This window comes from Mercenaria mercenaria, chromosome 12 (assembly GCF_021730395.1).
Source record: "Mercenaria mercenaria strain notata chromosome 12, MADL_Memer_1, whole genome shotgun sequence".
NCBI lineage: Eukaryota > Metazoa > Mollusca > Bivalvia > Venerida > Veneridae > Mercenaria > Mercenaria mercenaria.
The window spans coordinates 66,255,293-66,278,971 of NC_069372.1; the positions used below are offsets into that span (position 1 = coordinate 66,255,293).

At 34.1% G+C, this 23,679-nt stretch overlaps 1 protein-coding gene across 2 annotated transcripts in view; it reads left to right on the forward strand.

Annotated features, from left to right (window-relative positions):
• The window catches only part of LOC123533594 (protein yippee-like 1), a 77,646-nt gene extending 55,588 nt beyond the window's left edge, over nucleotides 1-22,058 (forward strand). For both annotated transcript variants that reach the window (XM_045315300.2, XM_045315301.2), the window contains exons 4-5: nucleotides 9,112-9,220; nucleotides 13,198-22,058. In XM_045315300.2, coding sequence (XP_045171235.1) covers nucleotides 9,112-9,220; nucleotides 13,198-13,287 — 199 coding nt within the window. In that variant the 3' untranslated portion in view covers nucleotides 13,288-22,058. The remainder of the gene's footprint in view (nucleotides 1-9,111; nucleotides 9,221-13,197) is intronic.
• The last annotated feature ends 1,621 nt before the right edge of the window (nucleotides 22,059-23,679 follow it).

The following is a 23,679-nucleotide window of genomic DNA, read 5'->3' on the forward strand; positions in this document are numbered from 1 at the left end:
GTTAATTGCTGTAACATATGTTACTTGGGTAATGATTTGATTATGGAAGTTTTCATTATCACTTATTTTCACAGATTGGATTATATACTGTTTTGTCATAACGTCACAAAATGTTAGCATAAACTTTGTGAAAAAATGGTCAAATTTCCTCTTCAACAAAATATTGATATTTCATTAATGTGAATTTAATCATGCTTTAAGTTGTCTGAGGACTTTGGTTCTCTCTTCCACAGTAGTCAATTTTTTTTTATGACCATGGAAAATAGATTTTCTTTTTCTCCCATTTATGGTATGATATATATTACACCATTTCCTTGCCTTGCCAAATTTTCTTTCCATCCTGTTTATGATACCATATAATACCCAGTTTCTTTTTCCTGCTGTTTTTGATACCATATATTACCCCATTTCATTTCCCTTCTGTTTATGATACTATATATTACCTAATTTCCTTTCCCTCCTGTATATGATACCATATATTACCCAGTTTCCTTTCCCTCCTGTTAATTATACTATATATTACCTAATTCCTTTTCCCCTCCTATTTATGGTACAATATATTAACAAGTTTCCTTTCCCTCCTGTTTATGATACCATATATTACCTAATTTCCTTTCCCTCCTGTTTATGATACCATATATTACCCCATTTCATTTCCCTTCTGTTTATGATACTATATATTACCTAATTCCCTTTCCCTCCAGTATATGATACCATATATTACCCAGTTTCCTTTCCCTCCTGTTAATTATACTATATATTACCTAATTCCTTTTCCCCTCCTATTTATGGTACAATATATTAAAAAGTTTCCTTTCCCTCCTGTTTATGATACCATATATTACCTAATTTCCTTTCCCTCCTGTTTATGATACCATATATTACTTAATTTCTTTTCCCTCCTGTTTATGATACAATATATTACCAGTTTCCTTTCCCTCCTGTTTATGATACCATATATTACAAATTTCCATTCTCTCCTGTTTGTGATACCATATATTACCAATTTCCTTTCCCTCCTGTTTGTGATACCATATATTACCAGTTTCCTTTCCCTCCTGTTTGTGATACAATATATTACTTAATTTCCTTTCCCTCCTGTTTTTGGATACAATATATTACAAATTTCCTTTCCCTCCTGTTTGTGATACCATATATGACCTAACTTCCATTCCCTCCTATTTATTATACCATATAATACCCAGTTTCCTTTCCCTCCTATTTATGATGCCATATATTACCCAATTTCCTTTCCCTCCTGTTTGTTAAACCATATTATTACTTCAATATTATTACCCAAATTGCGCTGTTTAGACCTGCCACCAATAAGCCCTTTGGTGTGTATGTACATGTGTTCCATTTTAGAGCTGTATCTATTTTAAGAAAGGTTCACAGAATGATTACAGTCATTGTCTTCCAAACGTGATTCATGTCCTGGTGAAATTAATTGAATTCAATTCTCCTAATAAGTATGCATCTTTTCAAACATATATCCCTAATTGGAATTACTAAACAAATTTATTCTTCTGTAGATAGCAGTGGCAAAGATAAATCATGCTGCCTGTGAAGAACTTTCTGTAAAAGGAAATAGTTCATCTCAGCTGCTTTTAGCTATATATTCATTGACGTCACATACAGGTACCTACTAATGATGTTCATTTCTTAGAAAGTTAGGTTTTCTTGTAAAGAAGAAAGCATGTGTGATATTTCTGTACATTTAGGAAATGTGTAGAGCACAAGTGTAATTTAAACTCGAAAGAAAAAATGTATATATCTATAAATAAAGATAGAGATAAAGTTGTTTGATGCTTTGAACTCTTAAAATATTTGTAGGTTTCAGTTATTATGTCTCCCCCATAGGTGAGGGAGACATACTGTTTTTGCCTTCGCCCTCTGTCTATCTGTCTGTCCGTCCTTCCATCTGCATTAAGCTTGTGCGGCTTTCACAGGTCAAACTGTTGGCCGGATTTCAACGGAACTTTACAGGACTGATCAGTACCAAGCCTAGTTGTGCATATCACCGGCACGTTCTGCTTTGCTGCAAAAACTGGCCACAAGAGCTTAAAATAGAAAAATCTTGTCCGGCTTTCACAGGTCAAACTGCTGGACAGATTTTGATGAAACTTCACAGGAGTGATCAGTACCAAGCGTAGTTGTGCATATTGTCGACACATTTCGCTTTGCTGCACAAAATGGTGGCCAGAGCTAAAGGTATGTAGGGGGGAGACTAGACTGGCTCCCGTCCCTATGTTTGTTCTTATTTACATATATCAGTTTTCTTCATTAAGAGGGAAGTAACTCCAGAAGGTTGTTTCTATATTGAGATTTTTTACTGCCCCTGGCTCCGAACATAGGGACTGGTGAAAGTTGGCTACCAGTGTCTCACAAATTTGTGGGACAAATTCCCATTAATTTCTTTCAGTGCTATTACTGTGACATGTTACCTAAGGGTTTCATGTGCTAACCATCATTTAATGAGCCGCACCTAATTTACCGATTTATGGCCTGCCCTCAGCTTGTATTGGCTTATCAGACAAGGGGAATGTGCTTTTACATATTTATCAGAAGATTTATGATCTTTAGATCAAGAATTAAATAATTTTAAACTTCACTTTTAATGATGAAATGGATGAAGCTATAATTAAAAGTTTTAAAATATGAACAAATAAGACCAAACCAAGAGCATGTTGTAAAAGAATATTTAAAAGGAAATTATGTTTTATTCTGCTGACCAACTGGCAACTTTTAACTTTTGAAATTGCCCCATTTGCATTTGATTTTTTTCCATTATGACAGCACACAATGTACCATTATTGTTGAGTCACTTCATGTACCTGAAGCAACGTACATCCCTTACCAAAATTGTGTACATTGTCAGTGTAAATCCAGTTTTTTGACAGTGTTTTACCATTGTATTCCCAGTGTATTTTCAACGAATTTCCAGCTTGTTATTCTGTTATCACCATTTATCACAGTGTGTATTGAGTTTATTATCAGTGTAGTACCAGACCTGGTAACAGCATACATTAATCTGGCATTAAGCTGACAAGTAACTAAAACACACTATATGCAAAACACTATCAAATCATGCATGAATGAAATATTTTTAATTTCAGTACACTTTATTAACGCAGTATAAGACACATATGCCAATAGACAGACTGCAAAACTGGCATTTAACTGAAGAAAGTATGGTAATACACTGACAACAGAGAACAGCTGATAATAAACGACCAATACACTAGGAGTAGGAGAGATTTTGGACAAACCAATATAATGTCATTGTATTTCCAGAGTGATGTCAGATATCTGGCAATAGCTGAACGATTCTGGTAATAGTCTAAATGGCATAGGGTAATACACTGACAATACAATGGTAGTAACCAAGATATTGTCAGTTTGTTACCCTGTTTTTGTCAGTTTTATACCAGAAACTAGATACCAGTTTTTGTCAGGTAAATCTGACATCAATCTTGAAATACACTGACTTGACACTGGTTCGTCTGAATTCACTCCTATTGCTAGTGTATTGGTCATTTGTTATCAGCTGTTCTATGTTGCCAGTGTATTGCCATTAGCTCATTAATAACCCAAAAATCGCTCAATTATGTACCAGTACAAGTCTGTTTTTTTCTTGACCATGAAACAAGCACTGTCTTTCTCTTCTGTTTTCTTTCATTTCTCTACATAAAATACACTTGAACTTTTTTGATGTAAGGGTTAATTTTACCACAACAGCAAACACTTTCTGTAGTTAGAGTTTTCATATTTAACATTTAATTAAACTTAAAAATTTATAATAAAAAAGATCCTGAGTTAATGTTACCTCCAAATAATTATCCACATACAATATTTCACACTTACATTAACTAGTAAACTGTTGAATCATGAATGGGCTCAGTATCATACTCTTCTAGAAAATAACAACATCTGATCTCAAATGACCCTTATCAAATTGGTAAGGAGAACTTTTCATTACATTTGATAGTTAATTGCCTCAGAATTGATAGGGTTCTCATTAGTTAACAGTTTACAGGGTTATTCTAGGGTTATATTGGCCAACTTTCACCAGGCTGTATGGTTCAGCCATCAGATAAAATTGTGCTGTTTTACAGGCGTAAAATTTTCTTATAAAATGTTTCCAGTATTTATATAAAAATAACCATGCAGCCAGGGAGCCAGGCTAGGGGGAGACATACATTTTTGTGACAAAGACACCTTCTAGTTTTTGTTATGTTTCTGTATTCAAGACAGCTGCAAGGTGTGTAGTACACAGCCTCAATGCCATGCCATTATGACATTGTCTAGGTACAATTTGGTGTATTATATAATTGTAAAAGTCATAAGATAAAGAATCATTCAGTTAGGGGTTTATATCAAGTGCTGCAGTTCCGTGGTAGTCATTTCTTATGTCCAGCTATTTATATGCATCTTTTTCTGCTTTGAATGATATATTACGTAAATAATTTGGAACCAGCTTTCGTATAAAAGGGTCAAGTCAGCAAAAATTGCTTTGTTTGCGAAAAGTTTGCTTGTTTTCTTTATAGTAAGGAGAAAATGAGGTTATTTGGCAACATGCTGTCTATTTTGATGAAATATTGGCACAAGTTGCTATATTTATGGCACACACAAGTAGTATATTTATTCTACTGATATATTTTTGTAACTGTTATCAGTAGCTCCAAGATGCAAAAAGTAACCAGCTTCAAATGCATCAGCTTCCTGATTCAACAGATATGTCAAAGATAAAAAAACTCATATATTTAAAGGAACAAGAAGAAGAAAAACAACAAACACTTTTGAAACGGCTGTTGTGTTTTGTTCTTACTGTTTGTGATATGTATAGGTTACTGTTTGTGATATGTATAGGTTACGGTTCGGGATATGTATAGGTTACTGTTTGTGATATGTTTAGGTTAACGTTTGTGATATGTATAGGTTACAGTTCGAGATATGTATAGGTTACTGTTTATGATATATGTATAAGTTATGGTTTGAGGTAATTATGTATAGGTTACTGTTTGTGATATATATAGGTTATGGTTCAGGATATGTATAGCTTACTGTTTGTGATATGTATAGGTTATGGTTCAGGATATGTATAGGTTACTGTTTGTGATATGTGTAGGTTATGGTTCAGGATATGTATAGGTTACTGTTTGTGCATTCTCATCCATCAGAGGTTCGTCAAAATCCCGAGACGAACCTCTGATTTATTTCCAGCGTTTACTTGGTGAGCATGCGCACTCGTAATTACTATCGGGAGTGGTTTCAGCCAATCATTGTTCGCCATTATTTGGAACTCCGAATTAAAACTTCAAAAAATATGTAAACAAGATACTTGTTTACGATGGATAAAGGCTGTATTCCATGATTGCGATAAATAAAGATTTATTCCTGTAATTCGACGTTAAGAGATTTACATCAAGAAATAATAATATTCGTCGTAAATGGACATCGTATTCCCTCGATAATATGGAAAGGACGCGGTCACGCTATTCACGGACGATTTTGATTGGTTCGCTACGATTTGTCGCGAAACGACGCTGATTGGCTAAAACGTTTTACCTGTAATGTAACTAAACCATAAATATCGGCGAAATGTGCCAGAGGTTCATCCGGGGAACCAGGGTAGACCTCTGGTATGCGAGAATGCTGTTTGTGATATTTATAGGTTATGGTTCAGGATATGTATAGCTTACTGTTTGTGATATGTATAGGTTATGGTTCGGAACAGTAGATACAGCCTGTTTGCATAGCTCAATATGGAGAGTGCATGACCATCTACATGACCATCTACAGATTGTGGAGTTCAAGTTGGGAGTCCCAAGCTGAAGAGTACATTCTCCATAATGATTTGGTGGAAAAAATTGTGTATAAAGTCATTTTTCTCCACCGCCGACTCATGTGGAGAGGTTGACGCAGTACTCAGAGAACAGAATTCAGGAACCATAAGTAAAACTGCCCGTCATTATTCATAACAGAAATACTATTAAAAAATGGCACTTTACTCGAAACAAACAGCCACAATTTGCAATTGCAATCAGTTACTGTACTTTGTAATAAGCTTTGATATTTCTCTGTAAATATTTTAATGTAATTTTCCCTTTAATGGCTTTTTCTTGTTGAGGGAAAATTTATGAGGATGGTGCATGCAGGCAGTACTTTTAATCAGATAGGAAGCTGACTCTGCAGAAATTATCTAAAATTATTGCTTGTGTGAGAGTTGTGATTTGGGGCTAGGTTCATTGTAACCATTGATTTTAAGCATTGATAGATAGATTTGCTCAGAGTAAGAAAGGCATGGAAGTGATGGGATTATAGGTTAGATTAGCAAAATAAATGAAGTAATATATATAGAGAATAATAGGTTAGTGCCGTAGATGAGAAAGTTTATCTGGCGAGGTGGAGGAGGTTATCGGGTGAGCCGAAGGCGAACCTGATAATGTCCGTAGCCGAGCCAGATAAACTTTCTCCATCTTAGGCACTAACCTATTATTCTATTTATCTTGTCATTACTTCATTTTCCGATATTTGGCAATTTGTTTTACAAAAATAAGTGTGCGACAACCGTTTTAATGACGTCATATTCGTAATGACGTCACTTATATAATGACGTAATCACCGACACAGTAATGTGGTTACAATTAAAAATCGCAATAACCTCTTCGTTTTTGAATAAAAACTCATTATTTGACCACTCATTTTCTTAGTTCGGACATTTCCAAAACAGTGGTGATGGTTTCAATGCAAAATTTCTTATGACAACAATATCGATCATAAGGTCACATGATCAACTGACCGTATATCACTGGTCACGTGTCAACTGACGGTATATCAAGAAAGATATACGGCACCCTGATATCGGGTCGAAAAAACTGCAAGTGACAGGATAAATAATACTAATAATGCATGGTTAAAATCTTGTACTTAATTAAGTCCATGCAAAATTTAATTAAGCTAAAATATGAGGGAAAGATAGGCCAGTCAATTGAGAATGTCTGATCTTGGAGGAAAAGGGTCAATATGAGAATGTTCGATGTTGATTGAAAACCTACAGTATAGACTGAGGGTGCTGTATACTGTTGATGGTGCTATATAGAATTGTTTGGATCAATGTTGTACATGATGAAATAAAGAACTGGCTGTCTCAGATATTCTTGAGACTCAGTGGCTGTTAAATTCTTTTCCAAAAGAGAAATTATCATTCTGGACTGCTTCTGCATTAAAATTGTCTGAATTTCGGAACATTTTATTTGACAATATATCATGTGAAATGAATTTATTGTGTTTTATTGCATTCCCCCCTTGAATTGATTATCTCAGGGTGGTGCCCATGGTCCTCCATGGCTAAGAGATTTGCAAAAACATCTAATCACTTGCCCCTCACCACTGTATCGGGTGTAGAATTCATTGGTCATCCAGCTGGCATACTGAGGTCAATGTATGGTTCTGTCATGGTGGAACTGTGCCAGTAGGAGTATCTGGGGTTTTGAAATCCTCCACCATCCAAATCATATATGACCTATAAGCGAAGTGTGTTGATGTGATTAAACACAACAAAAACATAATAAACATCTCAAGGTGACCTACCAGTGGATGGTTATTTTTGGATACAGAGATATTTTTCTTGGCATTTCTGTATTTACTAGAGCAATATACATTGATGACAGTATTCTGCCAAGAGGTTATATCACAAGAATCAGTATTGAATATTTTGTGAGTGTGTCTGGTTGATTTGCTCATTGCATTTTGCAATATTTTGTCATAAATTTCCCTAAACAATAGCAGTGCCAGTGTAGTCATTTTAGTTAGTTGTTTCTATGATTTAAGAAAGGTCTCTGTGACTGCTGGTGTATCAAGAGTTCTTTGGTCAGGGTTCTGCAACTTTTAACAGTAGTGCAGTTAGGACACTTAGCATACCCTTGCATTACTCGATCTCTGTTTGTTTGTTTAATTTCGGTATAAGGTTGTACAAAACAGTGTTTCTGGGTTTGGTTCAAGAGTTCTCCACATGTTAGTGACAACTTCCTCACATAAATCAGTGGAGGCATTGTCTTCTAGATAGCAGTATAAAACTCTTACTTCTCTATTTATAGCTGTGACTAATAGGGTGGGGTATCTTTTTATGTTAAAACAAATATTTAATAATCTTAATTATTTCTCAAATTTCGCTGCTCACTAATCATATGGCTCAAAACCCTTAACTGCACACCACCAATACTTCACCCTTGCTCTTCTAATAAATAAAAAATAAATGGGAGCATAATTATATATACACAGTGTTAAACAGCTTTATTTACGTCTTAACTAATGTAATTTTGGTGTGTCTCCGTATCAGGTTTTCCCTTTGTTATGTAAATGGAGACGATGTTTTGGAGGGAAAATTTAACGCAAGATGATGTAAGAACGTAGTAATGTGACACATATCTTTCCATTTGATGATTTTGAAACTAAATTTAGACGGAAAACCTAAATAAACATGACATTGTAATGCAACATTAGATATGCAACGGAATGAAATTATATTACAAAATTAGAATTAAGGTTAACTTATTCAAAAGGGAAAATGTTTTGAATTTAGAATGTAGACGACTACATCAAGATAAATGTATAGAGGTATTTGTTTCAGTGTTGCAATAATAATAATTCTTTTGCTGAGTGAACACCAGACACAGTATTTTCACGAGCGGTGCACCCTGAGTGAAAATATAAAATATTGCATCCACAAGGGATGTTTTAATATAAGAGATTTCAGTCTTACATGTAAAACAAGCATGTTTTCTTTTATTCTATGTCTTTTCAGTGCAAGGTGTATAGCTTACTGTATGGAACCTCAGTCACACTTCATCCAAAATGACTATTAGTAATTTAAGTCTGAAGAGTGACCCTTGGTCAGTTCTCTGTTGGCTTACTAACTCTGAACTCCTGCATCTGCTCTCAACATTTTCCCCCCAGTATTTTAGACATAAGTGTAACTATGATACTATGCAAGATTAACATTGGTCAGTGTTGGTCAAGGCTAAGCAGCAGTTTGGATATCATACTAATACCGATAGGACATAAGTTTGTTTATCATTATTTACATTGGGTTATATTGTATATTTTCAGTGTGAACATTGGGTGTGGCCCAGCAGAGGAGAGGGTGTTGCTGACAGGGTTACATGCTGTTGCAGACATATTCTGTGAATGTTGCAAAACCACTCTTGGCTGGAAATATGTAAGTATCCATGGTAATACTTCCAATAAACCAGTGACTGTTGTGCTGAAAAGTGTGGATTAACATCCTTTGATACCTTTTACAGTACTTACAGTAAAATTTTCACGTAAATTATAGAACAGTTCTCAAGACAAGAATTAACAATTGCTGCTTATAATTAAGAAAATGCCTTCTCTTAATATGGTTTTAGCAAACTACTGCATGTAACCATATAATTGTGTAGTCATTACAGAAGACAATTTGTTTAAGACCTTAGGGATCGACATTGCTTCCATGGAAAGAAATGTTTGTACTTTTGGAGAATAATTAGCATAATAATAGTCTGCAAGTCTCTGATCCTTATTCAGTAAGATAAATAATTTAGAGTATTATGGGGGCATGTGATTCCAATTAATTATTCCCAAACAAAACATTTCTTGGATTTCTAATATTTTTGAAAGTAATTACTGCTTAGACGTGAGAGTAAATTTTCTTTATTAGAAGTAATTTGCACATGTTGGCAAAAGTGACTAGTTTTTTGTCTCCTGAGGTAATGATGGGTTATATTACTGTTCCTAATGAGCAGTAGTGTGCACATAACAAGCTGGAAGTTTCTTAGAGTTTATTGATTGTCTGTAAATGGTATGCCAAGTGTCTAGAGTTTACCATTTGTCTGTAAATGGTATGCCAAGTGTCCAGAGTTTACCGTTTGTCTGTAAATGGTATCCCAGGTGTCCAGAGTTTACTGTTTCTCTGTAAATGGTATGCCAAGTGTCCAGAGTTTACCGTTTGTCTGTAAATGGTATGCCAAGTGTCCAGAGTTTACCGTTTGTCTGTAAATGGTATCCCAGGTGTCCAGAGTTTACTGTTTCTCTGTAAATGGTATGCCAAGTGTCTAGAGTTTACTGTTTGTCTGTAAATGGTATGCCAAGTGTCTAGAGTTTACCGTTTGTCTGTAAATGGTATGCCAAGTGTCCAGAGTTTACCGTTTGTCTGTAAATGGTATGCCAAGTGTCCAGAGTTTACCGTTTATCTGTAAATGGTATGCCAAGTGTCTAAAGTTTACTGTTTGTCTGTAAATGGTATGCCAAGTGTCTAGAATTTACTGTTAGCCTGTTGATTGTTGGTGTCACTTGTACAGGGGTAGAGTAGTAGACTTCTGATCTGGAGGTCTTTGGTACAAAATCCTGATGAGAGCAGCGTGGTCTATGCAATCCTTAACTGTTGAAGGCAGGAGTACTGTTCGTAATCTATGAAGCAGTCCCAAGTTGTGAAATCTTTCTCTGAAATCACTGTAATACAAAGTGCATGTGTACTAGTTGGAAACTTGGCTTTTGGTGCTAAGAATTCATTTGAGAGAGCCTACCAGCAGGCTTACGGAAGATTAGTGGTTCTATCCCATATGCCAGCACATGCTTCAGATAATTTCCAGAGGGGCATATGGAGTCTTCCTCAACCATCAAAATGTGGATTGTGTTGATGTGAGGTTAAATCCAACCCCCCAAAACATTATATATAATTATGTATAAACATAATACTTTAATACAGTCTTGACTAATTAAAAGCACAATTGATATGGGAAGTCTTGGCTAAAAGAAAGTAAAAATTTATATAAAAAGAAGGATGTTGTATAATTTACAACACGTCACGTTAATGTATTAACATTTTCAGGTGACTCACTGAAGTCACGATTATAATTGTAGAATGGGATAAAGTATCTACTACATCCTTTAAAAATGTACAATATCACAAAAGTATAGTTATTCTCCAGTTGTTTTCTTAAGTGAATCATGACAAAAACAAATTTGATATCGTGTTAAGTTTTGAGCTCACCTGAGCACTAAAGGCTCATGGAGAATTTTGGGCTCACCTGAGCACTAAGGGCTCATGGATAGTTTTGAGCTCACCTGAGCACTAAAGGCTCATGGATAGTTTTGAGCTCACCTGTGCACTAACGGCTCATGGAGAGTTTTGAGCTCACCTGAGCGCTAAGGGCTCATGGAGAGTTTTGAGCTCACCTGGGCACAAAGGGCTCATGGATAGTTTTGAGCTCACCTGTGCACTAAAGGCTCATGGATAGTTTCGAGCTCACCTGAGCGCTAAGGGCTCGTGGATAGTATTGAGCTCACCTGAGCACTAATGGCTCGTGGAGAGTTTTGGTCTCACCTGAGCACTAAGGGCTCATGGAGAGTTTTGAGCTCATCTGAGCACAAAGGGCTCATGGAGAGTTTTGAGCTCACCTGAGCGCTAAGGGCTCATGGAGAGTTTTGAGCTCACCTGAGCACTAATGGCTCGTGGATAGTTTTGAGCTCACCTGAGCACTAACGGCTCGTGGAGAGTTTTGAGCTCACCTGAGCACTAACGGCTCGTGTAGAGTTTTGAGCTCACCTGAGCACTAATGGCTCGTGGATAGTTTTGAGCTCACCTGAGCGCTAATGGCTCATGGATAGTTTTGAGCTCACCTGAGCACAAAGGGCTCATGGAGAGTTTTGAGCTCACCTGAGCACTGAAGGCTCATGGATAGTTTTGAGCTCACCTGAGCACTAAGGGCTGATGGAGAACCTTTAGGGTCTTCCATCATTTCATCATCAGCCATCTGAAATTTGTTTTTTCATTCCCTAGCTTCCACATTTCTGAATTAATCTTTGCAAAGTCTTAAGATGAACTTTACAGGGCCATCAGTGCCCTTGCATTTTGTAAAAGAGAGTGAGTTATTGTTTCGTACCTGAGGCTTTGAAGCTTTTTTACTGCACATTTAACATTAACAAGATTTATGTTTTAGATTGTCTACTAAATAATAGATTGTCTAAGTATTTGAGATGTTTTAGATAACTTACTAGGATTATAAATCTCTTAGGACTTAAAACACTTAATCTAAAATAAAAAAAAAGACACCTAGACACTTAATGGTATTTTTATTTTGGATAACATTAACCACAATTTCATGATAGATTTTTTATTGTGTGTGTTATTGTTTTTCTCAATTTTGATATAGGAGACTTTGACTTGAAGGCAGTTCTGTAGAATTGATTGAACTTTTTGTTTTATTTGTTTACCGGAATAAGGTTCTTATTGGATACAGTAGATAATAGAATGAACTGAAAATGTGTCGGTTATCAGACAGTGGGATTGTCTGAAGCAAGAGAAGTTTCTGTTATTGTAGTCATTGTATGTCAGAAGTTTATTGAGTGTATTTAATGGGGTTATTTCTACTGTCTGGATGTTTTTGTTGACGCAGATCAGGGTATATTATTATTATGTTATATTGATTGCACTGTATAATCGTAGGTGTAGAAATTGCAAATGTCATGGTTGCTAAGTAGTTCCGTGCTGTCTGAGTCCTATATATTGCCCAAACAAACAGTCACTTGCTCAAAGCAAACTAACAATGTTAGTAAACAAATCAGGTAATAACATACTGCATATTTTTTATATTGAAAATAGATACAAATTAAAGGTAACATAAACCCATTCACAGATATAACATGAATAAACAACATAAATCTCTGTCATCATTGAATCTAGGAAAGATCCTGTATTTAAAAAGGATGTATGGTAATGATTGTGTTTTATTTTTCATGTCACTTTAGATTTTGCCGTAATTTTTGCATATCTATACTGCTTAAAGTGATATAAAGAAAACAATAAATAAAGGAAGAACAAAAAATGTTTGGACCGTGCGAAAGCATAAATTCTTCATTATAACATATGCTATGCCATAAAAAGATCACACAGGGTTTTTAATGTGAGCCTGTCATTTTCTTCTAGCAGCTAAGTCTAGTTTTTTGATTACTTTTTACTACTGGAATCATTTTCCTGGCTATAAGATCCTTTGTATCCATGGCAGCTAAGTTTTTTCAAGCAAACTACAGTTTGTTTTCCTGGCTATTGAGTTTTACTTACAGGCTATTTTGCCCTGCCTGTTGCTCTGCCTCTGAGTACCAGTGCCCTGACTACTGAGCTAAGTGTTTCTTATATTGTATTTTTTATATTTTCAGGAGCATGCATTTGAGTCTAGTCAGAAATACAAGGAGGGAAAATTTATCATTGAGTTGGCCCACATGATCAAAGATAATGGGTGGGACTAGCACAGGTTGGAGGTGGAGTCAACATAACAGTGAAGGAGGGCTTATGGGCACAAAATTGGAACTTTTTATCATTTTGCAGAAAGAGAAATTACATTTTACATATTCCAGTCACAAAACCATAGTTACAGGCCAAGATTAAGTATTTGAATGTATGTCGTTTACATGAAATATGAAAACTCCCATCCATCAGATTATCGAGGACTTACTGAAAGTTGGACTGTTGATTCCAAGCAAAGCTTTATGATAGTATTCTTCCACAGAAAGTTTCAAAAGAATTTCCATTACTATGTTAACCAGAAAAAGGTAATTCACTAAGAAGCTGACAAGACGAGACGTCTGGATATACGAGGATGAATAACTTCTGGAACCTCCCTCCCTCCTTCCTGCCATGTTTAAATACAAAATAAATAATGGATCTCTGAACTTACATTCCCACTGTTATATCAGTGATTTGGTGTCTTTCATCTGTATTCACTGTAAGAATATAGAACACATTTGTTTTCACTGAGATGAATACAAAATACTTAACTGTATTCACTGTGAGAAAATATGGAACACATGGTCGTCTACTGGAAAAATATAGGACACATCTGTATTTACTGGGAGAACACAGAATACATGTGTATTAATTTAAGAATTAATGAGTACACCACTGTAGTGTACTAAATAGATGTAGTTACATTTTAAAAATGTTTGATATTAGAAATTAATTTATGATTTCAGTACATTGTATTACATTTCATTCAAAAATTAAAAGAAACCAAACAACTGTACATGCAGTAAATATTGAAATGGGTGAAAATTTGGAAGTGCTGTATACAAAACAGTAGGTTTGGTATGAAGAACAATAAAATATAAAAACTGTGTTGTACAGAAGGAGCAGTGTTATAGATAGATTATGTTGGAGCATGACTTGAGGTGTGTTATGGAGGTTTTTGTGCTAGGGTTATAGCAAATAAGATTTACAATAGATGTGTTCAGTTGTTTAATGTCTGCTATGGAAAAATGTGCTAAATGGATAGTATAGTTAGCAGTTCAGTTAAAATTTCTGAAGCAGTGCTAAGACGCAAACAAGGTACCTGTCCAAAAAGGGAAGCTGGTGCCAGTATTAAAGAATTGGAGGTGTATATATTGGTACCCGAACTACTACAGGGTTTGTACCAGTGTGATTCGGAAGGGGTACCAGTATAAAGAGTGTACTAGTACTTAAAAGTATAGCAGAGGCACAATCAATCACATGTATTCCAAAGATAAGAAGACTAAAACATGAAAAATGACAGAAACATAGACGAAAATTCATTATTTGTAGAGTGAGGAGAAAATATACATAAAGACAGGAGTAATAGAAATGTCAAGGTCACAGGTTTTGAAAGAAGTCCAAAGGTTCTTTGGAGATTTTACAGATACGTGAGAACATGCAGATATCAGATAGTTGCTGTTAACGCATCTTGATCTGTAGCGTGGAACAATATTGTTATTAGGTATTGAGTTGGTTTTTTTGTATGAGCAAGGTAGAAATAATTTGTGTTCTATAGAATATATGAATATCAGAGTAGATGATGTAATACATATTAAGACATTAGAGAGGTTGCAATTTCAGTATACGGAAGCTCATCAGTTTGTGTAGCGATCACTCTGCAAAATGATGAGGATCTGCTAGAAATAGTCCAATAAAAATAATGGCGTTAGCTGGACGCAAATCTAAATTATTTAAACTTCAGATTCCAGTTTTTCAAGAACACTTTGAATGTTTATGGCTTAACTGTGTGAAAAGTAACAATGTTTTAATAATTTACACACCAGAAACTAATTAATAGAAATTAGATTCAAAAGAAATCACACACGCACCTGTAAAAGGATGAAATTGCAGCCTCTATTGTTAAGTGATGGAAGCATGTAATTTTGTGATTTTATCATCTATAATTGTAAAAAGAGAAGTCTTGAAATGTTAAGATATTGACAATGTTGTTAAATATCATTTTCATGGAAGAGGCTACAAATGTCTGAGAAAATCTGCGCTGGGGAATGAAAGAATATGATGTTTGTCAAAGTACAAGGTTTTGTCTATCAGCTGTTCTTGAGAATAGAAAATTAAGAGCTGGTTAAGTATTACAGTATAAGGATTACTGATATATAAATTGAAAATCTAGGGCTTAGGGTTTGTTTTATCGATAGAGTTATAACTGTTTCATACAAAGCCCACAGTCTATGTCTCACTAAAATTATATGAAAGGCTTTCAACCTAAAAAAATGTGTATTGCCGATATAATCTTAAAATATTTTATAAAATATGACTCTGTGTCCATTTCAATAACAGTCAAAAAATCATGTTACCTCTAGATGTAAAGATGTGACCAGAAGAAGAAAATTAGCATTATATTTTGTTCTTGATTTAACTTATGGTTATGCATTTTATTTCTATTTTCATCTAGTTAAATTGTTACAATAATAAAGCAGCTATTTTCTTCACTTTTGAAAACAATAATTTCCTTCACTTTTAAAAGCAATAATTTCCATATCTCTTAAACTATAATTTCCGTCTCTTTAGAACAATATTTCCTTCATTTTTGAATAGTAATTTCCTTCATTTTTGCACAGTTGACTAGTTTGATTTTTTCTGTCATGGGAAAAAGTAACAACATTTTACTACAATGTTTTATAATTATTTTCTGTTTTACTTGAATGAAAATGTACAAGTTTACATGCTAATGGTCTTGTCTTCTATTCCATCAAGTTTTATACTTAATGTAACTGCCATGCAGGTGATACTGATTTTTTAATTAGGGCATTTTGGTGAAATTCATTAATGAAAAACTCTTGTTAGCAGTTTTGATTGAATCATTTGTTTTGTGAGCAGTCCAGGGTCTATGAAGATAGTTAGTGTTTTAAACTAGGAAGTGATCAAATAGTTTATTTTAGATGGATCTGCTATATATTATTTAAATTGGATTTCCTGTAAGTAAAGTGATGTACTTTCAGATAATTTTAGTTATCAGTAAAGACAACTCATAATCTTAGTAATACACATGTGGATCATTTGTTTATGTAAACATTGTCTGTATATTGATACACTCCCATTGTACTCATGATTCTAGAGAGGTTATAAAATCTATCTTTGAGCTTGTCACTTTCTTTGGACAGGAATAGTCAAACTGTTAGTGTACATGACTATGAATAAGATCTGATGTAATGGGTCAAAGTATCTAAGCTGAGTTTTAAGAGCATTCTGGTTTGGTGTGCAATATCAGTTTTGTTTTCTTAGACTCTGTAATACTCCATAAATGAACTTAGGGTACAGCAGAAGGAAGGTGGAATGTTTGCAAAGGAGGGAGAGCAAAACATATTTAGCTGGATTTTGTGAAATGTTTAACCAAAGGGCTGAGTGGTGGTTGCTGACACCACTGCTGGTCTCTGTGGCTGAGTGGTGAAGGTTGCTGACACTGCTACTGGTCTCTGTGGCTGAGTGGTGAAGGTTGCTGACACCGCTGCTGGTCTCTGTGGCTGAGTGGTGAAGGTTGCTGACACCGCTGCTGGTTGGTTAACTCACTTGGGGTGTAAAGTTCTTTCATGTGAGGAATCCATCCAGCTGGCTTGCAGAAGGACAGGGATTTTCACCAGGTGCCTGCAAGTCCTGACATAATGCTTAGGTGGGCTCTACCATGGCAGAAAAGTAACCGTATGACCTATAACTATGTTTATGTAAAGTTAAACCAAAACAAAAACAAAACAAAAGTACACAATGAAGAGTTTAATGTCAAGATTGATAAATGGACACTGAGCATGCTTGTTCCCATGCACATTATTTCCAGACACAGTTTTGGAAGACATTACGATTGTTTTGTTTGTGCTGTTTACAATTTAGTAAATGTGTTTGTATTGAGGCCATCCTTCACTGTGTAAGATGGATTAAACTGATTGATAATGTGTTATAAAACTGTGCTGTTGTTAAGAATATTTTTTGTGCTATAATTGTTGTGATCCTAAGATTTGAAGTTTTGTAAAAGTGCTCGGAGAATGTTGATTGCCATCAATAGATTGTATTTACACACCACCTCTTAAATGATGCCAATGCTGTAGGAATGGTTGGACTTTGTCACTTTCAGATGTACTAAAATTGCTTTTGTCACACAGCTGTCTGAAATATGACCATGTTAACTGTTGGAAATACCACCTTTGCTTTTTTTAATTGACAGTTGAAAATATTACCATTGGCTTTTGTCAGCTAGCTGACCATCTGGGTTTTTTGTTTGTAGACTGTTTGAAGTAGCACCCTTTTGTTTTGTGAGCTGACTGTTGGCAATTCCACTTTTGGCTTTTGTCATCTGACAGTCAAAAATAATACCATTGGCTCTTGTCAGCTTGTCATCTAAAAGAACACCCTAGAATTTTGTCATCTTTGCCATGGAAAGAAGTGCAGACAATCTTAGAAAGGTATTTCCTCTTGAAAATTTGACCCTCTAAATGTCAGTTACTTCAAGAAAAAAAGTTTTAAGAATGGTCTAGTTGTTTTTCTGATTTCTCATGAACATGAATATTTTCAAGCCTTGGTGTTTATTTCAAGGATACTGAATATCGACAAACTTTGGTTGATATTTTCTGCTCTTTTTTTTTGTCGAATGTAAACTCAGGAACCTTTCAAAATATAAATTGTGATAAAAATATAACACTATAACAGGAAGGTGTCCTATGATTGAACATTTTTGTATGGAATTATTGTGAAGTTTTCTCGGTAGAATTGAATTATTATTGTACTTGAATTGATAAAAATTATGCTATGATGATAATGATAATAAGTTTTGTTATTGGTGTTCGCTTAATGTAAGATGTAATTGATAGTAATAGTATATGTTAGGCAATGTTTTACTATAGTACTATAGATATATCATGGACTGTGTATATCATTCGTCTGTGTTGAAGGTTTCAGTATTTTGTATGCATCTAAAAAGGATTGATTTTAATGCTAGGGTTCTAATGTAGGAATTATTAGAAAGATGGTAAAAATTGTTGGGTTCATCAGATGTCCTTTAATATGAAAAAAATGTCTGGTAAACAATGAAAAGTTTTATTAAAATCTTTTGAAATCTGTAGCAGGCATAAAATTTCTGAACATTTAGTTTGATTATTTACAAGAAAAAATAAGATTTAACTTATAAAATTCATAGTTTTGAAACAGATACAGAAAAATATAATTATGTTACAGCTTTGACTCTTTGATTAAATCATGTAACCTTGATGCGTACAAACAAAGTTTGTAATATATTGTATATCGTAAATAGGCACACCTCCTGCTTGACATCAGTTTATAACTACCTCATTTCTAGGTAATTGTAAGAGAAAAATTAAAATAGGGCATTTAAATGAGTTCTATGCAGGATTTTTTATATAAACACTCGTGTACTATATTAATAAAAATTCCCAAATATTATTTAGTAATAAAACACTCTTTATTGTTTGTAATAATATATTCATGTGAAGTGTAAAATTTGTAGAAGACATGAAAAAACATTTGTCATGCAGTAGAAACTTTTATGTTTGATGGAAATAATTCAGCTGCATTTCATGTTATTCCCTAGCAGTTAAACTATTACAAACTTAGGATTTTGAAATATTGCAGACTTTGCTGCTTATTTTAAAAAAAAAAAAAAAAAAAAAAAAAAAAAAAAAAACAGACATCTGGAGGTGTGTCTCTTTAAAATTGTCTTAACATTGATCAAGTGTTTTATTCATAATTTAAGCATCCAGTTATAACATTTTAGGTCTCTCTTCATGCTTTATTTTGCACATCATTATATTAACATCATGAAACCATTACAGTAAAAAAAAAACACTCATCTTCACCACCACATCTTCTAAGATATCTGTCATTTCAGATTTTTCTTCTCATCCTTCATGTTCAGCTTACCAAAATGTCTTTCAATTCATTTATCTTTAATATTTTGACTACTTTTTCATGACAAGAATTACTACTTTTACAAAACAAAAAAAAAAAATGCAACAAATTTGAGATATAGATATAATTATGTTTTTTTATGATTTGTGATGTTCATGTAATTGAGAGTACTGTAGTAGTAATTTTGAGGACTTGAATTCTCAGAAGGTAATTATTTACTTAACCCTTACCCTGCTAACTTTCTATAATGAACTTGTCCATCTTTCAATTCGGACAGTACCATTAACTGTTAAAAGAGGTGCTTACCAAAAAGATACTGACTGAATGGCGAACAGTGCAGACCATGATCAGACTGCACGGATGTGCAGGCTGATCTTGGTCTGCACTGGTCGCAAAGGCAGAATCACTTGCCGCCAGCAGGCTTAGGGTTAAAACGTTTAAGTTTACAGGGGGATAGTTTTGAGTAGTGTAATTTTCTCAAACATCTTGGTCTGTCTTTTCATTACTAGCTACCAACACATTCTTAAAGCATATAACATTCTATGACATATGTATTGTTGAAGAGAGTGTGATAGTTGTCTCCAACAAATTTGATAATGTATTGCCATTATATTATCATTGATGTATGAAAAAATCTCTCGGTGAAAAAAGTGCATATCGCTAATGTTTATGGTAGAAAATGTAAAGTTAGGTGTGTAATCATAGTTGGTGACTTTGATATTTTATACTAGATGTATATTTTGTTTGTTATCACGTGCATCACCTCCCAGGAAATCTTTATATACTCCTAGTTTGAGACCATTTTACACATACATTCTGTTTGTCTGAATAAAGGAGTGAAAAGGTCATTAACAAGAACACTAGGTTGTGCTTTTGCAAATTCAGTTTAAGATTAAGGTACAGACTGATTCGGCAGTCATTAATATTTTCATCTGAGGGAGAGATACTGTGCTAAGCTGATGGGAACATGTTTTTGTTGAGTTGTTAATAGATTTTGACTGATTAGATTTTATTCTTTATTGAGTTGTCAAGCCAACTTTGGCTGATTAATTTCGAGTGAAGTCTTTAAAATTTACCATTAGAAAGTTTACATGGCGAGACAGGAACCAGACAGCAGTGTTTAAACAGAAACTATCAAAAAGGAGTATAGGGTTAGTAGGGTTTCATGGGAAATGATGCACTAGTTATTGGACAATAACGATGCTGCACATTGTGTACTATGTAGTGCTCTAGGTGTAATTGGTAGTCATAGTGTTTTTAAACTAGACACATACTTTTCCTGGCAGACATGTGCTAATTTTGTGATGTTGTATGACTGTGATGATTGAAAAACTGTAACTGTTACCTTTTAAATACACATTTTGTTTTTGTTTTAAAGACCACTGTCTTGATATTCACAATTTGTTTTGGTTTAGAAAATATGCACCTGCATTATGTGTAGTAATTGAAACTTAAATTATAAAATTAGAAAAAACATTGTGAAGAATTTGATTGGTTGTTACATAGGTGAGATACTTTCAAAATTATCCAGTGAATGGGTATGTATTCTTTTTGAAAGTAAACAGCCAATCAGAAACCATGTTACTTTTAAAGTTTTCTTAGAATTGTTGTCTTAGGGTTAGAGGATAGACTGTGATACTGGTAACTGGTGGTAAATATAATAATTTTTTGTACATTTTATTGGGAGCTGATACTTGTATGGTTAAGTTTAAAAGAAATATTTTTGTATGGCTTGGGTTGAAACAAAGCATGCTTAAAGTTTATGTCCTGTCCTTAAGCTTTGAGTGATTTTTTATGGAGAATTCTTTCTTTGATAATTTCACAAATAGGGGAAAAGTTAGGTAGATGAAATGAAAAGATGGTATTTTTATCATGCCACTATATTAAATTTTCAAGTATGTTGCCTTTTTATGTGTTGCTTTAATAACAAGAAATCAAAATAATTATTTGATTGGTCTAAAACAAGTGTTTTAAATATGCTTTTCAATGAAATGTACATATATCTCTAACCCTTTGACACAATTTAGATTTAAACTTTCTATGGTTAAAATTTTAATAATTGAGAAAATGCAATAAGAAATAATGTGATATTTTTGTATGATACAGCATGATCTAGTCATTTCCAATCATTGTAACCATTCATCCACCTTGTTGTCTGGTGTACCTGGAAAATATAGTATCTGTGGCCATGTGAGATTGTTTATATGTTGTTATTTTTTCTTTTATTATAACTATATTTAGTAATTCTGTTGTCAGATCCATAGTTTCTATTGTGATAGTAGCACATTTCTTTTAAATTTTTTTTCTTTTTCCTTTTGAAAATAAATGGATATTTTTGGACAGGTGAGGTTACTTGTTATAAGTGAATTTTCCAATTGGGGATAGCTTTTTTTTCTCAACATGAAATATAACAACAAGCAGAAATGTGTTAAAATACTGGCACACCTCTGGATTACTGGATGCACCTTGGGTAGAATATGGCCCATATGACCATTTGCAGCCAACATCTTGTATCAACATGACTTACAAGTTATAATGATAACATTAGAGGTGATTCATTTTAAATGTGGACTGCAGCATCGCACCCAAGCATGCGCACTATGCACCAGCATCTTTACATGGTGAACCAGAGACCAGCCTGAATTATAATTATTTGAAAAACATTTTATGCTGTGTATGTTGTGCTGTTATATTAAATTGTATTTTCAATATGTATTGTTATTTGAAAACACTTTCTCAAATTAATTTTTTATGACTGTCATTTCATAACATACATTTTTGGTGTCATTCATTTTTTTCTTCATTGAAATGTATTTATTTTTGATTGTACAATTCATTGTGTAAGCTTTTGAGCTTTGGCTAATAAAACAGTGTAATGTCAGATGTGTTGGTATCTGTTTTAGGTAAAACCTATTCTATTTACATTGATAAAATTTCAGGAGAAAAATGGTGCTAAAATGAGTGGATACTTGATTAACCCTTAAGACACAAAGTTTATAGGGACTATATTTGTGTCGCGCATGTCAGCTGGCCAGTCTTTCAGTCCATTGTGTCCTCTCTTAAATCTATCTTAAATGCTGGGAATATTTTTATTTAGCATCAATTATCAACCTTGCGATTCATTCTCCCAAAGGATCTTCATATAGATTTTCTTGTATACTTAACAATCAAGTTGAATCAGCATATTCCAAACCATAACCGGCGAACCTGAAACGGTTGTGTTAGGAAATTGCTGGCCTCGCTTCAACACCTAAGATGCATGAGATTTCGAGATTTCAATATCTGTGGAAAGTGTCGACAAAAATATTGCTAGAGCTATCATATAATGAAACCTTCGGTTCTGATGAAATATCACCAAAACACTTAAAGAGCTACACAACAAAATTTCAACAATCTCCACGAAAATCCCTAGAAACAGGTATTGGGGCCGTCTTATCAATATCGTAACTTTACGAGGTTTTTAGCTCGACTATTCGAAGAATAAGTAGAGCTATTCTACTCACCACGGCGTCGGCGTCACGCCCTGGTTAAGTTTTTCGTACCAGTCCACATTTTGACAAAGTCTTTTGAGATAAAGCTTTGAAACTTTCAACACTTGTTTACCATCACCATGTCCAGTTATAGGCAAGAGTACATAACTCTGTCAAGCATTTTGACTGAATTATGGCCCCTTTTGACTTGGAAATCTTGGTTAAGTTTTTCGTACCAGTTCATATTTTGACAAAGTCTTTTGAGATAAAACTTTGAAACTTTCAACACTTGTTTGCCATCACCATGTCCAGTTGTAGGCAAGAGTACATAACTCCATCAAGCATTTTGGTTGAATTATTGCCCCTTTTTGACTTAGAATTCTTGGTTAAGTTTTTCGTACCAGTCTACATTTTGACAAAGTCTTTTGAGATAAAGCTTTGAAACTTTCAACACTTGTTTACCATCACCAGGTCCAGTTGTAGGCAAGAGTACATAACTCCATCAAGAATTTTGGCTGAATTATGGCCCCTTCTGACTTAGAAATCTTAGTTAAGTTTTTCGTACCAGTTTATATTTTGTGTAAAGTGTTTGACAAATGGCTTTGGAACTTTAATATCTTGTTCAGTATTATAGTCTCTATCAATAGGCAAGAGTACATAACTCTGTCATCTTTTTTGGCTGAATTATGGCCCTTTTTGAACTTCGAAATTGGTTCTGTTTTGGTATATGTCCATGTTTTGTCAAGACTATAAAATTATTTTGACATATGGCTTTTAAACTTTAAACTTTTGTTTATCATTATGATTTCCATCTGTAGGCAAGAGTACATAACTCTGACAACTATTTTGGCTGAATTATGGCCCTTTTTTCGACTTCGAAATTTTTGTCAAAACTATTTGAACTGTGGCTTTGAAACTTTTAACACTAGTATATCAACATGATTTCCATCTGTAGGCAAGTGTACATAACTCTGTCAACTATTTTGACTGAATTATGACCCTTTTTGGACTTGGAAATTAGTTAAATTTTTC